We start from the raw sequence: 21,351 nt of genomic DNA, 5'->3' as shown, positions 1-21,351 counted from the left end.
GCATGATCGACAACTTAATAGCACTCCTGGAGGTACCCAAAAAAATGTAATTGTCCCCGTTATCACAATATGCAGGTAAACAAAAGGAGAGTGATTTTTGCACTCTCCAATTTATTCTTGTGTAGGGAATAAAATTTAAAAGGTGCGAAAATCACTTAAAACAAAAGGGCTAAAAAGGTAATTTAAAAAAAAACAACTTGAACTGGATTCTCTGGTCCCGACTTTATTTGATTCCAGGAACATCCGGTGCACGCACGTTCGAAGCACTTATAATCCTCCACCCAAAAGAAGCCACAGCTCCATCTCACTTCTCCTCCTCCGACATTTCTCCCAGATGAAAACCCAGATCAAATCGCCCAAAAACCGCGCAAAAGCTTCAAATTCGCCAAAAGATTGAAGCTTTCGATCGAATTGCGTCAAGCAAGTCTCTCCTCAAAGGCTCAAACCTATATATGCACACGTATACGTATCTATAGGTCGGCGATCATCGAAGTTGTCCATCAATGGCGGGCGCCGCCTCGGCGCTTTTCATTCTGGATGTCAAGGGCCGGTGCTTGATCTGGCGCGACTACAGGGGTGACGTCACCTCTGTTCAGGCCGAGCGATACTTCTCCAAGCTTCTGGAAAAAGAGGTAGTAGTAAACGGAGTGCACGTGATTTTCCATTTTTCCCAATTCTGTTTGAATTCGATTGTTTTATGATGTTGTTAAAAAAAAATTGGACGGAGGGAGTAGCTCAGAGCCTCATATCATCAAATTACACACTTTAAAAACTTGAACTTTCCCAAAATGCCTTTGAATTCAAATTTCACTTGTCCCTTCAATTCAAGAATGAGGGTAAAAAAAGTATTTTCACAGCACTTATTCTTGGGGTTTTCAAATGGGACACATAAATTAGGACACCTAGAAGTCAAAAAGTGGATGAACTATATGACGGAGGGAGTATAACTGTATGTGGGTTAGCATTTTCGATTTTACCGTGATGCTTTATGTGGCGATTTGGTAGTTGAAATGCGCATTGATTGTCGCTGTAGACACTTTGATTGGAAAAAGAAAAGAGGAAAATGATCATCCATATGTTAGAAATAAGAATAATCATTGCTATTAGGAATGTAAAGATTAGGACTTGGGGCTAGAGCCAGGGTTTTAATCCCGCTTTTTACACGCTCCTAATAGAGTCCCCGAATTGTGAGTCTCCCATTTGTTCCTTGTCAGGCTTGCATAGCTAGTCCATTACCCCAACTGAACCAATTTGTCCAATTAAGTGGAAGTATCATGCTTCTAACTCGTGGACCGGAGAGTTCAGTACAGAAGAGGTAGAATTTGCAAATTCCTTGTTGTGAGTTGATAAGGTTCAGGCAAATCCTATGTTTGACTAATAGTTGGCAGCCAGCTGCCACTAGTTAGTTTATTGCAATTGGACACTGACCCGTGTAATTGGAAGCACTAGATTGTTTAATACGTTACTAGAACCAACCCTCCACAGGAAACACAAGTTTTGGAATCTTGATATTGATTTACGATAGGGATACCAACTATGGCATTATTGCCAGTGATTAACCAAAGGTTTCATAAAGAATGCTTATTTGTGTACATGGTCTTTACCAATTTGGAAAAAGCACTAGTGATATTTAGGATATTGCACTGTAGATCTCAACAAAAAAGTGTTTCGGGGTAGTAGATGGATTAGCATAATGCTGACAAGTGACAACGTTGCAAACTGGGGAAAACACTAGTGAATTTCTAAGCATAGTGGTAGGTATAAAACTCTTATAAGTCATGTTGTTTGCCACTAGTTTGGCTAGCTAGGGCTCTTTTGGTTGTGCTGGAAACTTCCTTTGCAGTTTTTTATTTGCTTGGTGTTCTAATGCCCGAAAGGGTCTAGCCCTCTATAGAATAAGAGTCCTTGGCTCGCCACAATTGTAATACAATTTGCTGAGGAAAATGGTTTCTTTATAAGAGTTGATCTCTTGGGGGGCGGTGCTAAACTGTATCCCTAAACCCTTCTTTAGTAGCTTAGAACTTAGAAATTGTCAAAGCAATACATGGTTAAAAAAGTATAAATGGTCACTGTACCTGTGCACAGGTACACAAATAAGATTGCAAAATTCAACTAGAAAGGTACTTATCTGGCCAAAAAGCATCATAAATGAGCAACTTCATTATATCTTGGTCCATCATCTATTGGTGCAGGAGACAGTGTCGCCAAATTGGATTAGGCTACAATTGATTACTGGGGGTTTTCTTTTGAATTTTTGTGTAATAAGCATTGCGCCCGTCAAACTTGGGTAAACGTTTTATAACAACTAGGAAGACAATGATGTTTTTTTGATTTCTTTGGGAAGAGGTTATACCACTTGAAAACCAGTTCCTAGTGATTAGTGCTTATTTTGACCAAAAGACAAAGGTTTTGTTGGGTTTTTAGTCATTATATCTATTCATGGAATAACCGAATTATTGATGATCCAAAGGTTTGTGCTCATGGAATTCTTTTTATTTTATTTTATAAGTCTCATGGAATTCTTAGGCTTAGTTTAGGATTTTATTAAATCATCGTGGTTTTCTAGTATGAATCTGAGATTTTAATCGATTCATAGGGTCTTAACAAGAGAATTCCTTAAAAAAAAAGAGACGACCATTCCAGTTATCACATAGGCCAGAGATGCTTGAAATTACAGCTGTGGTCAATCTTCAATCCTTGGTATTCGTTTGCCCAGCCTTGCTATCCTCAGTCCTCATAGCAATAGAACTAGCTCGTCAATCTCAATCCCAGTAGATGACCTTCTGTAGGCAGTCAAATCACGATCATTCGGGTTGATGAACTAAACCAAATAGTTATATGAGTGGAAGAAAGCGACTTATAAATTCGCAGTAAAAAGATTGTTCTTTTTTAACGGCGTAAAAGAACAAATTGTTACCGGAAATGCATTTTTTTGGGTTTGAAAATGGCACAGAATCCCAGAGGGAGTGTTTAATTGTGGCTGAGATGTGAATACTCATAAGAGAATTAATTGTGAGGAGTCATATTTTTTAGGGAGAATTTTTCATAAGTCCACTATAGCACTTTCCAAACCCATCTAGTCCATTTCTAAGTTTCATAACCCACTAAGTCCACTAATAATTTTAATGACAAAAATATCCAACCTAAGAAACAAGGGCCTTGTTTGGTTAACAAGAAAATCTATTTTTTTCCATTTTTTTTCGTTTTTGTTGCAATCAAGCCGCCGCCGCCGCCACCACTGTTGCCGTGGCCACCACCACCGTCACCGCTACCATCACGCCACATATAACGTTATATGAGTAACAAAAAACGTATTTTTTCATTTTTCTCGATTTTTTTATTGAATCCGCTACACTTAACATTTAACGTTATATATGTGAAAATTTTCTCTTTTTGTTTTTTCTTATTTTTCTTGTATTGATTTTTTAATATTATACGAGTGATAAAAATTTCCTAACATATAACATTATATGCGTGGCAAAAATTTTCTAACATGCAACATTTCTTTTTGATTTTTCTTGTTTTTGGTCTTTAACGTTGTATGCTAGTCCATACAAAACGTATAATATTATATGTGAGTTTTTTAATATCTAAATATCGCAAAAAAAAAAAAGAACATATAACATTATATTTGAGCTTCTGCAACTCTGAATCTCACAAAAAAATAGAACATAACATATAACATTATATGTGAGCTTTTGTAGTTCTAAATCTCAAAAAAAAAAAAACAGAATACTTAATATTATATCTGAGCTTCTGTAGTCTCACAAAACATGACATATAAAATTATATGTTCTCAAAACAACATCATATCTTTCCAATAATATTATACATCTCAAAAAATAACATTATATGTTCACATATCATGCCACCGTTATCCTTGTTTCCAGTCGTGCCTTGAATTCCAAGTTGAATCCTTCAAAACCGTTTCTTCATCAAAACCGTCATCAAATCCTTCAAAATTTGTGATTTTCTGCCTCCGAATAGCATTCACATAACATCTATATCTACATATACACATATTCAAAACAACATAAACAACATTAATATATCTCAAAAATGAGATATAATATTATATGTCTAATCTTAGGAAAAACATATATTACACGTGACAGAAGTTCTCATATAACGTTATATGTTTCGTTGTCCATCACTTATTGAATTGGTCCGCGCAGCGGCCTTTTCGACTTGCTTCTGATAATATATGGATATATCCATATGTGCTTCTGAGAAGCCGCTGCGCATACTAATTAAATAAAAGAACATATAACGTAATTAGTTCCCTTTTTTTTTTTTGGAGTTTTGCAGGATAAAATCTCATATACAACATTCTATGTTCTTTGTGCAAATTGAAATATTTTTTATGTCAATACAAGCTCACACACACACATACGTTATAACCATATATATGTATATATGGTCACAAATATTCTCATATAACCATATATATGAATATATGTTGTTACATAAACTTATAATCATATATGTCCATATATGACAATATTTGTCTCATATATATGTGTGTGAGTGTGTGTGTGTGTGTGTGGGGGGGGGGGGGGGGGGGGGGGTGTAGATTTGGTATGATTCATAGTTTAGAATAAGACATATTCAATTATATGTATCTATTTTAAAATAAAACAGATCCTAAATTTGTCTATATAACCATATGTGCTATAGTTGGCATGAAAAACATCACAGATATTCATATATAATCATAAATGGATATTTTCATATGTGTTTTTGAGAAGCTGTTGCGCAGACCAATTCAATAAGAGAACATATAACGCTATTAGTTCCTTTGTTTTGGAGTTTTACAGTACAAAATTAGGTACCAAGGGCAAATTGTCACATATAACCATATATGGATATATAATCATATATGTCTCAGTAGAGAAGATCATCTATAACCAAACTACATCGCTAACCGAGCTTCAAATCACATGTTTTCACAAATAAGTCGGAGAGGCCGTTGTGTGGACCAATTCAATAAGTGATCAACAACGGAGCATATAACGTTATATATGACAGAAACTCATATATAACGTTATATGATACAAAAGATCATATATAACGTTATATGTTATCTTTATTAAATAACATAGAATATTTCTAATCTAGAATGTTATATATAACAATATAATGTTATATATTATTATATCTCTCTCTAACTGAGAATGTTTTTAAAAAATGACATTAAATAACAATAAAAACACACAAAAGTATATTATTTGTGTGACACGAAATGTACACGTATAATCTTATATTTTTTTTTTTCGAAAAACACAACCTATTCCAACCTTATATGTCTAACCCTAGAAAAAACACACATATAACCTTAAATATTTATTCAAAAAACTCAAAATATATCAGAAGCAAGTCGGAGAGGCCGCTGCGCGGACCAAATCAATAAGTGATTGATGAAAAGCACAATATAACCTTATATATTTATTCAAAAAACTTCATATCTGTAACCCTAGGAAAAACACACATATAACCTTATGTATTTATTCAAAAACCTCCAAATCTGATGATAATCGGACACGGGACAAGCAAAAGACCGGATCAACCTTCTTATAATATTATATTTTTTGTTTTAACTACTCCAGATTTCTCTTCAGTAAAACAAATAAAAGATCGGATCAATCTTCTTAATACGATAGACAAATCAACTTTAAAGCACGTTTATGAAAAAGCGGAATAACATTATATAATTGACTGAAACTACAAATTCCACACACATAACAAGATGAAAATCCAAATTCGTTCAAGATTAGTGCAAAAAATAGACTATAACCTTAAATATCAAAGAGATCAAGATACGGAACAACAAGTACTACTATGAGGAACAAGTATTATATGTATAAGATGAGATTACCGATTCCGAGGTCTGGGTGAATGACTCTTCTCCCATGACTTCGCGTATGTTCTCCCTTCGCTGCCTGGTGAATTGATTCATAGTGATTTACGGGCCGGTCCATCTCTGACAAGAAATAGACTATATATAATTGAATCTGAATCTGCAATAAACAAAAAAAAAAAAAAAAGAACCTGATCCACCTTTTTTTATCGTTAAAATGGCAGCCCCATTGACTGGGCTATAGCACAAGGACGGCGTCTGCGGGGTGGCTGTAATGGCATCCCCACTGAACCAATCGAACAGCAACAAGTAGTAATTGTATGAAGAATTCCGCCCTAAGATCGCTGATTCTCATCTTCCTGTTCTTTCACAAAGCGACACGGACCGAACTCGACGGGCTCCACCGTGTCGCCATGGCCTTCGCCAACAATCAGGAGAGTGACGGTGTGGCCTCACTTTTGCCGTTGAGAGAGAGAGAGAGAGAGAGGAGGTTGTGCTCCGGATTTGTTTGTGGTTTAGGGTTTCTCTTTATATGACAGTTTATATAGGAGGGCATTTTTGTCTTGGTTTAATTTCTTTTTCAAAAGAAGTGGACTTAAGAACTTACTAAACTATATTCGTGGACTAGAGGGGTTACAAACATTAGAGGTGGACTCACTAGGTTACAAGTTCTCTATAATGGACCCTAGACTAATTTTTTATATTTTTTATAGGATGGAGGTAATATCTATCTCTTAATTATAGTGTAGCTAAGATATGAGTAGTAATGACGAGGTGGTGTGGACATTACCTGACTGGTAAGAAACTTAGAGAAAAAATGTTTGAAAGATATTTGGTCATGTGCAATGAAGGCTACCAATTTCATTACTTAGAAGTATGGGCGCTATCTCTGTATTTAGATGAATGCCACCAATTTCACCAAAATATGGCCTAAGATTAGTATGTAATCCTAAACCAAGTAATTAGGACTAACTGTTCTTTTGTTTACAAACTCATGGATAATATTGAAGTTCAATGTCTGATGTGTCGTGTGAGCTTTCCTTAATTTACAATCTGACACGCAAAGCTTTCTCTCATGTATAATACTATAATCCGTCACAGAATATTTCTTCCTTCGAGTATAAGTTATCACGTTGAAAAGGTTGTTGATTCTCATGCTATTTTTCCCCCTACTACATTAGGGTGATATAGAGTCTCATGGTCCAGTTGGCTATGACAATGGTGTTACCTACATGTTCATCCAGCACAACAATGTTTTCTTGATGACAGCGTCAAGGCAGAACTGCAATGCTGCTAGCCTTCTTCTCTTTCTACACCGGATAGTCGACGTAAGCACACTTGAAAGCTCTTGTCTCTTGTTCTTCTGTCTTGCTTGGAGAGTTACGTTGGAAGTTGATGGGATCTATTGAAAGATTGTAAAGAGTAGACTGGAGCGAGTAGTTAAGAACAATCTTCATTCTAGTTCATCTTCATATGCAGGTCTTTAAGCATTATTTTGAAGAGTTGGAAGAGGAATCCCTAAGAGATAATTTTGTGGTGGTGGTAAGAAAAGATGAATGCTAGTGAATGTTCGACAAATCACTTTTTGACTTTATTGAAATGATGCCTTGTGCATTTGGCAGTATGAGCTACTTGATGAAATGATGGACTTTGGTTACCCGCAATATACAGAAGCTAAGATTCTTAGTGAGTTTATCAAGACCGATGCTTATAGGATGGAAGTGACACAGCGGCCTCCAATGGCTGTAACAAATGCAGTGTCTTGGCGCAGTGAAGGGATAAACTACAAGAAAAATGAAGTATGATTATCTTCTTTGTGTGCTATTGTTACCACATTAAGCCACTCATACAATAGTTGGACTAACTTTTTTTCCACATTAAGCCACTCATACAATAGTTGAACTAACTTTTTTTTCATGTTTAACCAGGTGTTCTTGGATGTGGTGGAAAGTGTTAATATACTAGTCAACAGCAATGGACAAATTATTCGCTCAGATGTTGTTGGGGCGTTGAAGATGAGAACATATTTGAGGTGCTTGGCTTTGTCATTTTAGTAATTCGATTGTTTCGAGGACTTAGATGATTTGTTTGTTACCAGTTGAATTATGACCTATCTTTATGGTTGTTTAGCACCATAGAAAGGATTCATACGACTTGGAGTGTGCTGAATGGATATTAATAATCACAACTTTTACCTGGGGCAGAGTATGTTTGATCAATTATGAACCTAAGCTGAAAACCATATCAAGAAAGTTCAGTTGGTAACTTGGATTGATGGATTTTTGAATTGTACAAGACATGCAGTGTAACTATTTTGTTTGTGTTTCACAATAATTACTGGTGTTGAAAAAATTATGATAACTTTGTAGCAGACAACTGGGGGAGAGAATGAAAGTACCTCATGCTTTTTTATGTGAAGCAGTTGCAGTGTCCCTTGCCTTCCCAGTATGTATTCTGAAGGTTGAGTTTAAATTGCTAATATTTGCATCTCTATGTTATCAACTAAGATAGGAATCAAGTGTCACTTCCCTTTGCTTGCTTGCTTGGATGGATTGGTGATTTTTTCATGCAGTATTGGAGAACGAATTTCATTGCTTCTAGAATGTGACTTATGTATCAGGGATTAAATTGATGACTTGTGATCACTTGTTTACATTGCAAATATATCGAACAGTGGCATTATGTCTTTGCCATGTTCTTTCCTACTATATGTTTTTCAAAAGGAAATCATATGTGCTCTCCACTTTTAGCTTCTCACACTTTCCTTTCTTTTTTTGAACAGCTTAACTACTCCCTCCATCCCAATTTAAGTGTACTACGGTTCTGCGTGCCATTTTCAATGGTTTATATCTCTCAACATATATTATGTTTTATGTTTTTAAAATCATTGTCTTATAGAAATAATTGATATCTAAAGATCCATATTGCATATTTTTAGCAATATACATTTGAGATATAAGCAATTGAAAATGGCACACAGAACCGTAGTGGACACTTAAATTGGGACGGAGGAAGTATTTTTTTTGAACAGCATCTCACACTTTGCTTTTGAGAGGCTAAAAGGGAAAAATGCTTAGAGTGGGGAATGACAACCATTTCCTTTTTGAAATAAGAGGTTTAACCTTAATATAATCCGGAAATAAGGAGAGTGGGCCAAACAAACCATCCTCTCTGTGTTTGTCTCTCTTGTGTTTTTTCCTTTTATAGGTGATCATGCAGAAGGTTATAGGAAGGAGCATTTTCTCCTTCCTTGCGTTCTTGCATCCAAAGTCAAGTCGGCTTTCTTTTCTTTGAATGATGTCTTTTCCTGTTTTGTTTATGTATCTATTACTACTCCATTGGTAGTTGACTCTTACAAGAAAGTGTTGTAGCACAGTTCTCTTCTTATTTGCGAATTCTGTTTTTCATGTATGTCCTAATATTTTTTGTACCGATTAGGGAAGATAAAGTAATCACACATTCACCTCTTGTAGTGGTATGCCAGAGTGCAAGCTTGGCCTAAATGATAAAGTTTTATTGGAGGCTCAAGGTCGATCAAGTAAAGGAAAGGCCATTGATCTGGACGATATCAAGTTTCATCAGTAAGCCTTGCCTTGTTAATTTAGTTTTCGTGTTTGATCCTGCAGTTCGTGTTTACTCTGTGTACACAGTTGTGCAAGTGCCATCGTTTTTCGTTTTACGGCAGTTTCATGTCACGACATTTGGAATCTCAAAACAAAATGTCTCAATATTTTGTCTGATTTTATGCTCAATATTTTGTCTGATTTTATGCGGCCTTCATCTAGGTGTGTGCGTTTGGCTCGATTTGAGAATGATCGGACAATATCTTTCATACCTCCTGATGGATCATTTGATCTGATGACATACAGACTCAGTACCCAGGTTCATTTTAGTTAGTTTTCTTATTTACCAGTTTATTAATATGTGGTTGTGTTGGTGCCCGCAAGTTTATCTGAAATTCCTCTTTGGCGGGTGAGATGGGAGTCGAATAATGATTTATCCGGCACTGCTTTCATTATTTTATTTCCTCAAAGTTCTCTCTCTGTCTCTCTCTCAATGTTATTTTCATGCATTCAGGTGAAACCTCTCATTTGGGTGGAAGCTCAGGTTGAGAGGCATTCAAGAAGCCGTATTGAGATGGTGCTTAAAGCCAGAAGCCAGTTCAAGGACCGTAGGTAGATTGTTTCTGTTTTTCTACCTCCCTTTGTAAAATAATTTTCTCCACTTTGGGAGTGCATACACACCAGTCTAAAAGTATGAAATTTGAGCCCTTTGGTCCCCAATGGCCCACTGGCATAGTTTAGTTCTGAAGGTACAACACATGTGCTTAACTAGTCCCTCTGGACCATGTCTGGTGCCACCCTTGAAGAAATTTTGATAGTACATCTATTCTTGAAAATTGCAATATAACAATTATACAGTTGTTCAGAATATTTTTGTAGAAAATCTTATTACATTGTCTCCTTCGACATATGTGTATATGTAGAAGGTCTTACTCACAATGGCTTTAGGTTTTCAAATACTAAAAAAATTGTTTTATCTTTAGTAATTATGCAGGTATATCGGGTTATACATCATGTCCATCTGTTGATATTTGTTTCCCTTACATTGCTAAATGCTAAGCCCCTTTCCTTTCACTCACCCTTGCTCTCTTGATGTATGAAAATATAGACTTCAGCTGAGTAGGATTCATATGCATACATGTGGCATGCCAATTAGATCTATGTGAAATAAATTGTAACATAAAATTGGGCAATCTTACGGAGATATTGCTTTGAGGTGATATGCAGCAGTGCAGTTGCGTTGTTCATAGTCAGTTTCTTAACACGTAAGTAGAGATGTTGGTTTTTATAATTCTGAGTGGTGATGCTGATATTGAACATAAAGCTGATGGGTCATCAATTTCAGGAGAGATGTTTGTGGGAGCTGGGTGGGCATTGGCGCTTTGTTGATGTTTATTGACTGGGTTTGCAGTGGTATGTGTTTCAGGTGGCACGACACCACATGGCTTGAATTTGTGATCTTGAGTTCAAATGTAAGTGGGTTATATGATAGAGAGGGTGGATGGGTTTATATCTTCATGGGCCATTGTGGTGGCTGCAACAACGGATTGGTGAGGTAGTAGGTAGTGGCCATCGCTTTCCTGTGGTGGGTGATGCTGGGCTTGGGGTGGAGATGGGGGTTTTCCGTGAGTAGGTTGCCATCATAAAGAAAGGGGATTGCTGTCACATATTCTTCACTGCCACCTGTTCTCGAGGGGATGATTGGAATTAAGCCACACGGTGATACCTTTGACAAGAAAAAGATTTGTGTTTTGTGGGTATTTCGTTTTCGAATTCTAATGGAGAGAATTATTCAACACACTAAGTTTCAATATTCATAAAAGCCCGGTTTTTAACATGGTGGGGATATTAATGCTAAGGGCCTATTGATGCTTCTTTCAGGCTCTATTAAGCAAAAGGAGACGGACATTTTCATTTGATCCTTGCTTGCCCTAATAAATAGGGGGCTAGGCCCTAATCAATAGGGGGCTAGGTGTCCTCACTTTCATTTTGTCTGTAATCCGATTCAGTCCCTTAAGGCAAGAAAAAGCTTTGAATAGCTATGGGTTAGTGGAGTTGATATATTTAGCCATTTAGGTGATGAAGGAGAGTTGAATCAACAATGAATCTAATCTTTCACGAGAGAACTTGGTGTTCTGGATGGAGGGTTAGATGTTTTTCCAAAGAATCCTTGGTTCAGTCTATGGATTAGTGGAGTTGATATATTTAGCCATTTTGGTGATGAAGGAGAGTTGAATCAACAATGAATCTTATCTTTCACGAGAGAACTTTGTGTTCTGGATGGAGGGTTAGATGTTTTTCCAAAGATGTCCTTGGTTCGGTCTCTTATTTTAGAAAGTAGTCCAATGTTGGGATCAACATAAATGAAGATTAGTTCTACAAAACGCATCCTTAAGGATTTTGTATGTGCATTGCAACACGAGATAATGATGCGGCTATTCCTGTTAAATATAGAGAAATGTGTACGTAACGGAGCCATTCCTGTACATTTCTTACTGGACCTCTACGCAATATTGCCATTATATGAGTGATGTCCATCTAGAAAAAGGGGAGTTGTTCCATAGAATGCTATTTAAAATTTAACAACTATGACAACAATAAATCAGTAAATGTAGATTCCTCCTCAGAATGGTTTTATGTATGCCATATCATCATCTAATCTTCTACCTTTTATTTTTCAACAGTACAGCAACAAATGTTGAAATTCAGTTGCCTGTGCCATCTGATGCTACAAATCCTAATATTCGAACTTCAATGGGTTCTGCTGCCTATGCTCCAGAGAATGATGCATTGGTGTGGAAGATTAAATCTTTTCCTGGTAATAAGGTACGGCTTTTGTTTGTTAGCTGTACAGTGCCTTTTTGTTGAGCCCATGGTTTTCAGAAGCTTCAACACATTTGTTATTTAACTTCTTGAACCAAAAACGCACAGGAATATATGTTAAGGGCGGAGTTCAGTCTTCCTAGCATAACCTCTGAAGATACCACTCCTGACAGGAAAGCTCCTATCAGGGTGAAGTTTGAGATACCTTACTTCACCGTCTCAGGAATTCAGGTATGGGTACCCAAATGGTCATATATGCGTTCAGATATATTGTTCGATATGTTGATCATAAGTTCTAAACAATTTTCACCCATCACGATGGAGGATTTTCCAAATACGCTAAAATTGCTTACTATTGACCAGACTGGATTCAGGTTTATCATTTTGGTTAGAAGGGAAAAGCAAATTCTCTTGAACAAGAAGTTTCCAAAGACAAAATGGAACTGACTAACGCCTAATAGTCTAATAGATAAGAATTATGGTGGAGATGGGAAAAAGGTGTAGTATTTATGGTTCATTGCGAAGAGTTAGCTGGAGGGTTATTTGAATTGCCCAGAGGTTTCTTTATGACGGGTTTGCAGCATAGAAACAAGTCTCTAGCTGTAGAAATGTGGGCTTCTTTAGTACACTTATAACTAGGAGCTTACACACGTGGATCATGCAGACTGCTGCTGCTAAGTTTCTGGAAATTTTTTGACTAACAGTGACATTGTGACAATATCAAGAAAACCTAGAACTGGAATGGGTTTGTAGTTACATTTCCCCTTGAAATCTGATTGAGAAGAACCCACGAGTTTATTAGTCAGAACTCTCAGAAGCGTTGAACAATGCAAAGGCTGGAGATTATGAAAACTCCTTGAAACGGGATCCCTGCCACTTATATTTAACTCCATCACCCAGAATAAGTAGTCAAAGTAAATTGAAAAGAGGGGTTTAGCAAGTTAAATGGGATTGTATTCTGGCCTATTTATAGCACGTTACCGCTGCTTTCCCATGTCTGAAAACAATCTGAGGGTGATATTATTATTCGTTACTATTAAGTACTGTTGTACAGAGGGGTGAAAGTCTTAGGTAATAAAGTCTGTACCTAAAGTCTAGTCTGTAAAGTCTTTGTAGTAACCTAAAGTCTCTGTAAACTGTAAATGCATGCCCAAAAGTCTGTTGTAGTAAGCCTCCTTACTCCGTCTATAAAAGGAGAGCTTCACCTCTGTAAATGAATCAAGTTAATGAAAGCCAGTGTATTCTTAATATATCGTGTGTCTTGTATTCTCTTTGATCCTAACTTACTTAGTGTTTGTACCCACTTCGTGTCTGTAAACTTGGTATCAAAGCTATGTCTTCCATTCGAGCGTAAACCCTCTTCTGGGAACTTTTTTTCCAAAACTACTTCAAATCTTTTCTAAAAGAAAAACTTGAAGCGTATGCTCTGTGGTTGCCTTCTAAGGATCTTCCACATCAGAAACTTCATCAACTATTTTGGTTAAGAGAATTTTGTATCAGTGGGTTAAAGTACCTTGAGACTTTTGGCTATTAAGCAGTGTGTCTCGGTTTATCTACCCTGGTATACAAAATTTTATTAAAAAATAAAATAAAAATTGGTTGAAGTCTTTTATGTTGAAAAAGAAAAGGTTTGCTGTACTTAGGAAAAGGAGAACCCAGATTTCTACTTAAAAATGAATCACCTGTTTACAACTCACTCCTCTGCTACGTCATCCTTAGTCCCTTCATGTTCCTCCGTCAGTAGAAATTCCTCATCTTCTTCTTCTAATCTTGAATATTTGTATGAGTTTGAATACCTCCCTGATGATAGTAAGGTCCCTCTTACTGATCTCCCTTTCCTAAACCCCTATAATGCTTTTGTCAGACCACAAATTTCTGTAAAAAAGACCGTCACCCAATTTTTCTCCACAAAACGTCCAACGTCAGTAAAAGAATATGTTCAAGCCTCTAAATTTGACCAATGCTTCATAGCAGCTACAGAAGCTGAACAACATTTACCTTTGGAAATCCCGGTTGATTTGCCTCGTCTTTGGCAACAGCAAGGATTTACCCATCTTCACTTTGGAGCAATCCGACTTGCTGTCACTTTCCATGGTAGAAAAGGTTTGCCTGTTATTTCCAGACTTGCTCTGGTTGATACCAGGTTTCTACAGTATCAGCACGCATGTATCGCTACAATCCAAACCACCCTAAATGCTGGAACTGTGATTTTTATCTTCTACCCCAATTTCAACATGCCATTAGCAGATCCTCATCTGTTATCCGCCTTGAAGGTTCAAGTCCAAATTGGTGGTGCCTCCCAAATCTCCTCTACATATGCAGCAACCCTTCACTACCAAATGGCCTACCGTCTCCAAAACCATGCCTTTGACATGTCCTTACCATCCTCCACAGATGAAACCCTTTTTCTAACCATAAACGCACCTCACCAAGCTTCTTGTGTCCATGTACCTCGACAAATTTCTCGTCCTGAGCTTTTCAAGCTTCTCCCAGAATCTTGGGTTACAGCTTATGAGAAAAATCAAAACAAGTCCATACCTGTCCAAACATCCAACCCAACTTTCATCACCAAACCTGATGGTACTGTGGAAATCACTTTTCCAAAAGAAACCTCTGCCTCATCTTCAACCCATCCTGTTATTTTTCCCTCAAGAATTAACATGTTTGTGGATGGTTCTAGGTCTGGTCCTCCAATTAAATATTTTGATCCCAGTGGCCTTCCAGTCTTCTATTTCAAAAATCCAGAAACAGGTCATTGTTATTTTGATACCTGTGACTGTGATGATTGTCTAGAAGATAGTCTCCTAGAAGATGACGAGGATTTTGAAGAACCATGTCTCATATGTCCTTCGTCACCTCCCACTCCTTGTAAATCTCCACCTCCTCCTCAACCTCCATCTGATGGTGGTTCATCGACTCAACCCGGTGGATGTTTCATGTTCACCTCATCCTCTTCCTGGACAGAAACAGATTTTCCTCCTTTGGAATTTCATAATTCCCAAGAAAGGACGACCCATCGGCATAAAATTCTAGATTCTACTACCATTCTCCCTGATGGTAGTACCAAAGCAGTGTCAGCAGCAGAAGTAGCAATAAATTGGCAGTCAGCAAATTTTCTGGCTCAGAACAAAATTCTTCAGAGAATTGCTAACTCCCAGCAAAATTTGGAAAATGCAGTTCATAAGAAGTTATCAACCTTGGAACTTCTTATCAGAGATTTGCAGCAGAAAATTCAGAATGTTCACCAGGAACTTCTCCAGATGCCCTATGCCAACCAAGCATTTTCAGCAGCCTTTTACCACAAGGATGCTGAAATGAAGCATCTCAAAAACCAGCTTCATTCTCTCCAAGCTCAGTAGAATTCTCAACAAAAAAGCCCGTTTGACATGTTCACATTTTCTTCTCAACAAAGTTTGTTTAGGTATCCTCAAATATCTCAACCCTTACCCATAAATCCTACTTCAGGATTTGGTGAGTCCCATATCTTTGGGAGCTCATCAGCTTTTCTTCCTCCACCAAAAAGACCATCTCCACCAAAACTTCCTTTCCCAAAGCCCCAGATAAAACCTGTCCAGCCTCCAATAATTCCTTCTCCACCATCTACATCTATATCTACTCCAACTACCTCTACTTCTTCTCAACCATCAAACCCAAATTCAAAGTCACCCCAGTTAATAGTTCAGCCAATTTCTAACCCTTCCAAAAATCCAATCTCCACTCTCCTACATACCTTAGCCACTATACCAGAAGCCCCATTTCCTGAACCAACTATTGAGTCTGAATCAGATACTGAATCCATTGACTCGATGTCCGTTCCTCATGTTTTCATGATGAACCCTGAAAACCCAGAGGAACATGTTGAAGATCCTATCATTAAAGAAGGTCCTGAGTTTGATACACCCCCTGAAATTTCAACCTTTGATTCATTCTCACATTCCAATATGCATACCCAAGGTTTCTCTTTTGACACCATTCCCCCATCAAAATGGTTGAATAAACTTAATGAAATTCATGCTTGGTGCACGGCTGCTATGCTCTCTCCTAATGCTACACTCAGTGATGTCATTACTAAGTGTACAGCAAAATTTCTCGGCCGTCTACGTCAATGGTACTTAGCTCTTGGTGAATACCGACAGCTACAGCTCAAACAATTGCCAACCCTTGATCAATTCATCTCAGTCCTGCATACTGAGTTTCTTGGTGACCACAACAATACAAAAGAGTTTGTTCGAGAAGAATATCTTAGCATGAAGTGCTGTTCATTCAAAAGGAAAGATCTCGAGACTCACTATGACCGTATGTCTCAGAGATTTTATCTTCTCAACGGCATGGATGATGTCAATCTCAAGCAAGCCTTTCTCAATTCCCTTCCAAAACCATTGGGAAATGAGACAACAAGATTACTTCAGATAAAAGGATTGACGCTGAATGCAACATCTCTTGGTGGTATTTACCAGCACTCTTTGATTGCTTTGGAAAAATTGTGCAATCACCAGAAATTCCTCAGAACTCTTGAAGAACAGGGAAAACTTCTTGGTAAAGCATGTGACCGACTCGACTTATCCATAAAGTGCAAAGACAAGAAGTGCACTTGCCGTCCTTCAAACCGGAAGTCCAAACACTTTCAGAAATGGAAGTTTCAATCTCCTGGCAAGTTTTCAAAGTTTCCAAAATCTGGCAAGTTCCCACGCCGGAGAAAATGGAAATTTTTCAAGAAGAAAAAGTTCAGAGGGCAGCGAAAGTCTGATCGCTGCTACATATGCGGAAAGAAGGGGCACTATGCAAAACAGTGTCCAAATAAGGCAGCAAGAGACAAAATGGTGAACTCTTTGGCTCTCATTGATGATGACTTTGAAGATGCTGATATCGAATCTCTGTTTTCCATTGACGATGAAGCAGTTCTTGCATTCACTTTTGATGACTCAGACGATTCAGCAGAATCAGATGACTCTTCTGATGATCCTAACTCATTCCCTTATGAAGTCCAAACAATTGGGTTCCCCAACATCATGCTGGCTCAACCTTTAGTCAAGGTCAAAATCTTGCTTGGAAAATATGAGAAACCTATACCAGTCATCGCTTTCTTTGATACTGGTGCAGCAGCCTCCATTCTCAATCCAGCAATTCTCCCTAGGTCTTATTGGCAGTCTTGTTTCAGACCCTTTACAGCAGCCAATGGAGAAACATTTGTTATCACTCTGATAAGTAAGCCTGTTTCCATTCAACTTTTTCCTGGATACACCATAAAACATCAAGTCTATGGTTCTGATCTCCCAGGGAAAGATTTATTGTTAGGCTTTGATATTCTCCAAAATCTCAGCAAAATTTCCTGGCTCAAAAAAGGTTTGAAATACAAAAACTATTTGTTACCCTGGACCACCCAACCAAATCTCTTTTCCATAGAAACTTTCTCCACCATTAAAGAAGCCATAATCCAAACTTCCTGTGCTGAATCCCATTTTCAGTTCCTCACCAAATGCTCCAACCCACTTTGAAAAAATTCAGATTTCTTCATTTCTCTTCCCTTTAAGAAAAATGAAGACATTAATCCCACCAAAGCTACCCATCATGGAATGAACCCAGAACACTACCAGCTTGCTCTTCAAGAACTTCAGCAACTTCAATCAGAAGGTTTGATTGAACCCACAACCTCTCAGTGGGCATGTGAAGCATTTTATGTCAACAAAAGAACAGAGCAGATAAGAGGAAAGCTTCGCCTGGTTATCAACTACCAGCCTCTTAATCATTTTTTGCAGGATAACAAATTCCCTCTTCTTCGAAGAAGTGTTCTTTTTGCAAACTTGCCTAAAACTCAAATTTTCTCAAAGTTTGACCTAAAAGCAGGTTTTTGGCAGCTGGGCATCCATCCAGATGATCGTCCCAAAACTGGTTTCTGCATTCCAGATCACCACTTTCATTGGTCAGTCATGCCTTTTGGATTGAAAACAGCTCCATCCTTATTTCAAAAGGCCATGATTCGGGTATTTGCTCATATCCTATCCTCAGCCCTTGTCTATATTGATGATATTCTACTTTTTTCCCCAGCTATTGAGTCTCATGTTGTCTTACTACAAATTTTTCATTCCCTAGTCCAAACCCATGGCATCATGCTTTCAGAAAAAAAGATGTTTCTTGCTCAACCAGAAATTGATTTTTTAGGGATGCATATCTCTAAAGGTCAATATACCCTCCAGCCTCACATAGCCTCCCAACTTACCATTTTTCAGATGAAAATTTCACAGTCGAACAAGTTCAACAGTTCCTTGGAATTGTTAACTATATGGCTGATTTTATTCCCAACCTGGCACAATACCGAACTCCTCTCTCAGCTCTACTAAAGAAAACCCCTCCTCCTTGGTCAGCCCTTTGTACCAAAGCTGTAAAAGACCTCAAAGCCCTAACCAAAACTCTTCCTCCATTAACCATACCTTCAGATGGAAAGAGAGTCCTTCAGACAGATGCCTCTGATCTATATTGGGGAGCAATTCTTTTGGAAGAAAATTCAAATCAAAAGCGCAGAATTTGTGGATACAAGAGTGGTGCATTCTCTCCAGCAGAACTTCATTACCACTCTACTTACAAAGAAATTCTGGCAATCAAAAGGAGCATTGAGAAGTTTGAATTTCATCTAATCGGTCATCATTTCCTAATTGAGACTGATATGATGAGTTTCCTCAGCATGCTCAAGTTCAAACAGAAGCACCTTCCAAAGGCACAGTTACTCAGATGGGCAAATTGGTTTTCCAATTGGAGTTTTGATGCTGTTCACATAAAAGGAAAAACAAATGTCCTCCCTGATTTTTTATCAAGGCTCACAAAAGAAATCAACCAGTTTTCAAAAACAAAACCACATTTCTTTGTTCCTGGTTGTTTTCTCATGATTTCCTGTTTCCATCCGATCAATTTTCCTATCCTCCTTCAGTGTCATCTTTTAGAGTTAACCCTTCTTTCTAGATGTGTTCAAATGTGTCAAAACCTTCAATATCTCTGTATTTTTAAGTATGGTCTTAATGAAGGTCCCATAAAAGATCTACCCTTTCATCCTGTCTATCCTTTTCTCACTCAGTTTGAAGTGTCCTACCATAATGTCTTTTATTTCAAAAAAAAAGCCTATCTCCTCTTATGGTATTTAGTCGATGTGTATACTATAAGCATCTGTTTTAATAAATCAGCAGTCTTGGTCTATCTAGTTCGTGCGGCGTTCAATCAAGTTCAACCACCAGAAGATTTCTTTCTGAAATTTCTCTTGCTCTTTGATAACATACCCTACTGGCAACAGAAGATCAGACAAGTTACCACAGGTCCAGACGAAGATCTCCAATTTGCTTTTTGGAGAACTCGCAACAACAGATGTGTTCCTAATCCTGATGGTTCTATCACTTGGAGAAAGGAGTATCACAATATATTCCTTTCAGCATATCAAGAGTCTCCGAGCATTGAGATCCACAATGGAAATTATCTGGTCATGACTCAAACAATGTGTTCACTCAATGGATTGACACCTGCAAAAGTTCCCTCATCTCTCCTCCATTATGAATCTGCAAACTGGAAATTCAATGATGCTTATCTGGAAGAATGGCGCCAAAATATTTGCTATCTTTTGACCCAGTATCACTTGACTGACAGAGATAAAGAAAGTAGTTCAGATAATCCAGAGTGACAAGGGTGAAAATTATTGGAGTTTACTGTTTGTTGTTGTATCATATTATTGGTGTGTACTGTAATATAAAGTGTGGTAGTATTGTCCTCTTTCCAGAGAGGGTGATATTATTGTTCGTTACTATTAAGTACTGTTGTACAGAGGGGTGAAAGTCTTAGGTAATAAAGTCTGTTTATGCAAATGGGATGCGATAGTTCCTGCCACGATTCTAGCAAAACTTCTCCACTATGTTTAATGAAATATTACTAACCCCAGTTATAGGAAATGTGATTGCTGACGATTGCATATGCAACTCCTTGAATTTTGCAGGTTCGTTATCTTAAAATTATTGAGAAGAGTGGATACCAGGCACTTCCATGGGTGAGATACATAACAATGGCTGGAGAGTATGAGTTGAGATTAATCTGAAAGCCTACAAAAAGGAGTAATTTCTCAGCATCTTTTTTCAAAATTCTCTTTCATAACATTGGTATGCGGAGTAAGGTCGCACGTCTTGTCATGCGTAAGTGTTTTGAGAGTAACAATTAGCTTCCAATGCTGCACTTGTTGCATGTCCTGAGAAGGATCTTGGAATTATAATTTTGTATTGAACAGCAGGAATCTCATCATAATATCCATTATATAATATATAGTGTTAAAAGAGTGGGAGGTTGGTATAGAGAAAATGGTTCCATTTTGTGCTTATTCTGTTAATGAAACTCAGGGACATGGACCCAACTTTTTGAGCAAATACATACATTTATCTTTTTATGAGTCTCCCAATTCCAAATCATTGGTGCCTTCATATTTGGAATTTGGATGGATGTTTTTATGCACTCTGTTATATTTCCCAAAGCCTGTTTACTTTTGTCATCAGTCTGCTGATACACAACTCAGATAGACTTGAATCGGTTTTAAATTTCTTGGGAACTTAAGTGCATTTACAGTGTATTATCCGCGGACTTGAGTGTTGTATCTATGCCGTATTGAAGAGATATATACTTGCTACTGACCATGGACATTGCTTCATCATTCATGCAACAGCATGACCACCAATTTCAACTTTGACTTTGCGTTCGCAACCCTCCTTTGCTTGTGGCTTCGGCTCTCCTTGCCGCATGGGGTCTCACTATGTGTCATAGTGTCCTCTCTAGTTGGAGTTTTAGATCACCAACGGTAGTGGATCGATCTTGTAATCATGCTAGGCTTGTTATGGTTGATAGTAACGTCTTGCCTGTTTTTATCCTTGAAAAATATTGAATGGATTGGGGATAGATACCGGAAAATTATGACAGAATCTTCTTCAAAGCATCGCTGCATGCACATCCAATGTTGACCTCGAGTAAATTATGTTTGGATTATGACCTCGAGCAAATTATGTTTGGATCATGAATTTGTCGAAGAATTGAGAGAGAGAGAGAGAACACTAAGTACAAAGATAAATGGCTATCATATTGATGAACGGGGTG

At 37.6% G+C, this 21,351-nt stretch overlaps 1 protein-coding gene across 2 annotated transcripts; it reads left to right on the top strand.

The window, feature by feature from the left end:
- Nucleotides 1–227: 227 nt before the first annotated feature.
- Nucleotides 228–20,651, top strand: LOC131335885 (AP-1 complex subunit mu-2-like). 2 transcript variants are annotated; one of them, XM_058371439.1, is made up of 11 exons: nt 228–632; nt 7,039–7,185; nt 7,337–7,399; nt 7,480–7,656; nt 7,786–7,889; nt 9,331–9,438; nt 9,643–9,739; nt 9,935–10,032; nt 12,105–12,246; nt 12,352–12,474; nt 20,213–20,651. In XM_058371439.1, exons 1-11 carry the CDS (start codon nt 504–506, stop codon nt 20,309–20,311), a joined length of 1,287 nt encoding a protein of 428 aa, XP_058227422.1. In that variant the 5' UTR covers nt 228–503; the 3' UTR covers nt 20,312–20,651. The 2 variants fall into 2 exon arrangements, with proteins under 2 accessions (XP_058227422.1, XP_058227423.1); XM_058371440.1 differs by lacking the exons at nt 12,105–12,246; nt 12,352–12,474; nt 20,213–20,651 and adding an exon at nt 10,766–10,994 and having other exon boundaries at nt 239–632.
- Nucleotides 20,652–21,351: the final 700 nt, after the last annotated feature.

This window comes from Rhododendron vialii, chromosome 8a (genome assembly GCF_030253575.1).
Source record: "Rhododendron vialii isolate Sample 1 chromosome 8a, ASM3025357v1".
Lineage (NCBI taxonomy): Eukaryota > Viridiplantae > Streptophyta > Magnoliopsida > Ericales > Ericaceae > Rhododendron > Rhododendron vialii.
This window is presented reverse-complemented; position numbering and strand designations above follow the sequence as displayed.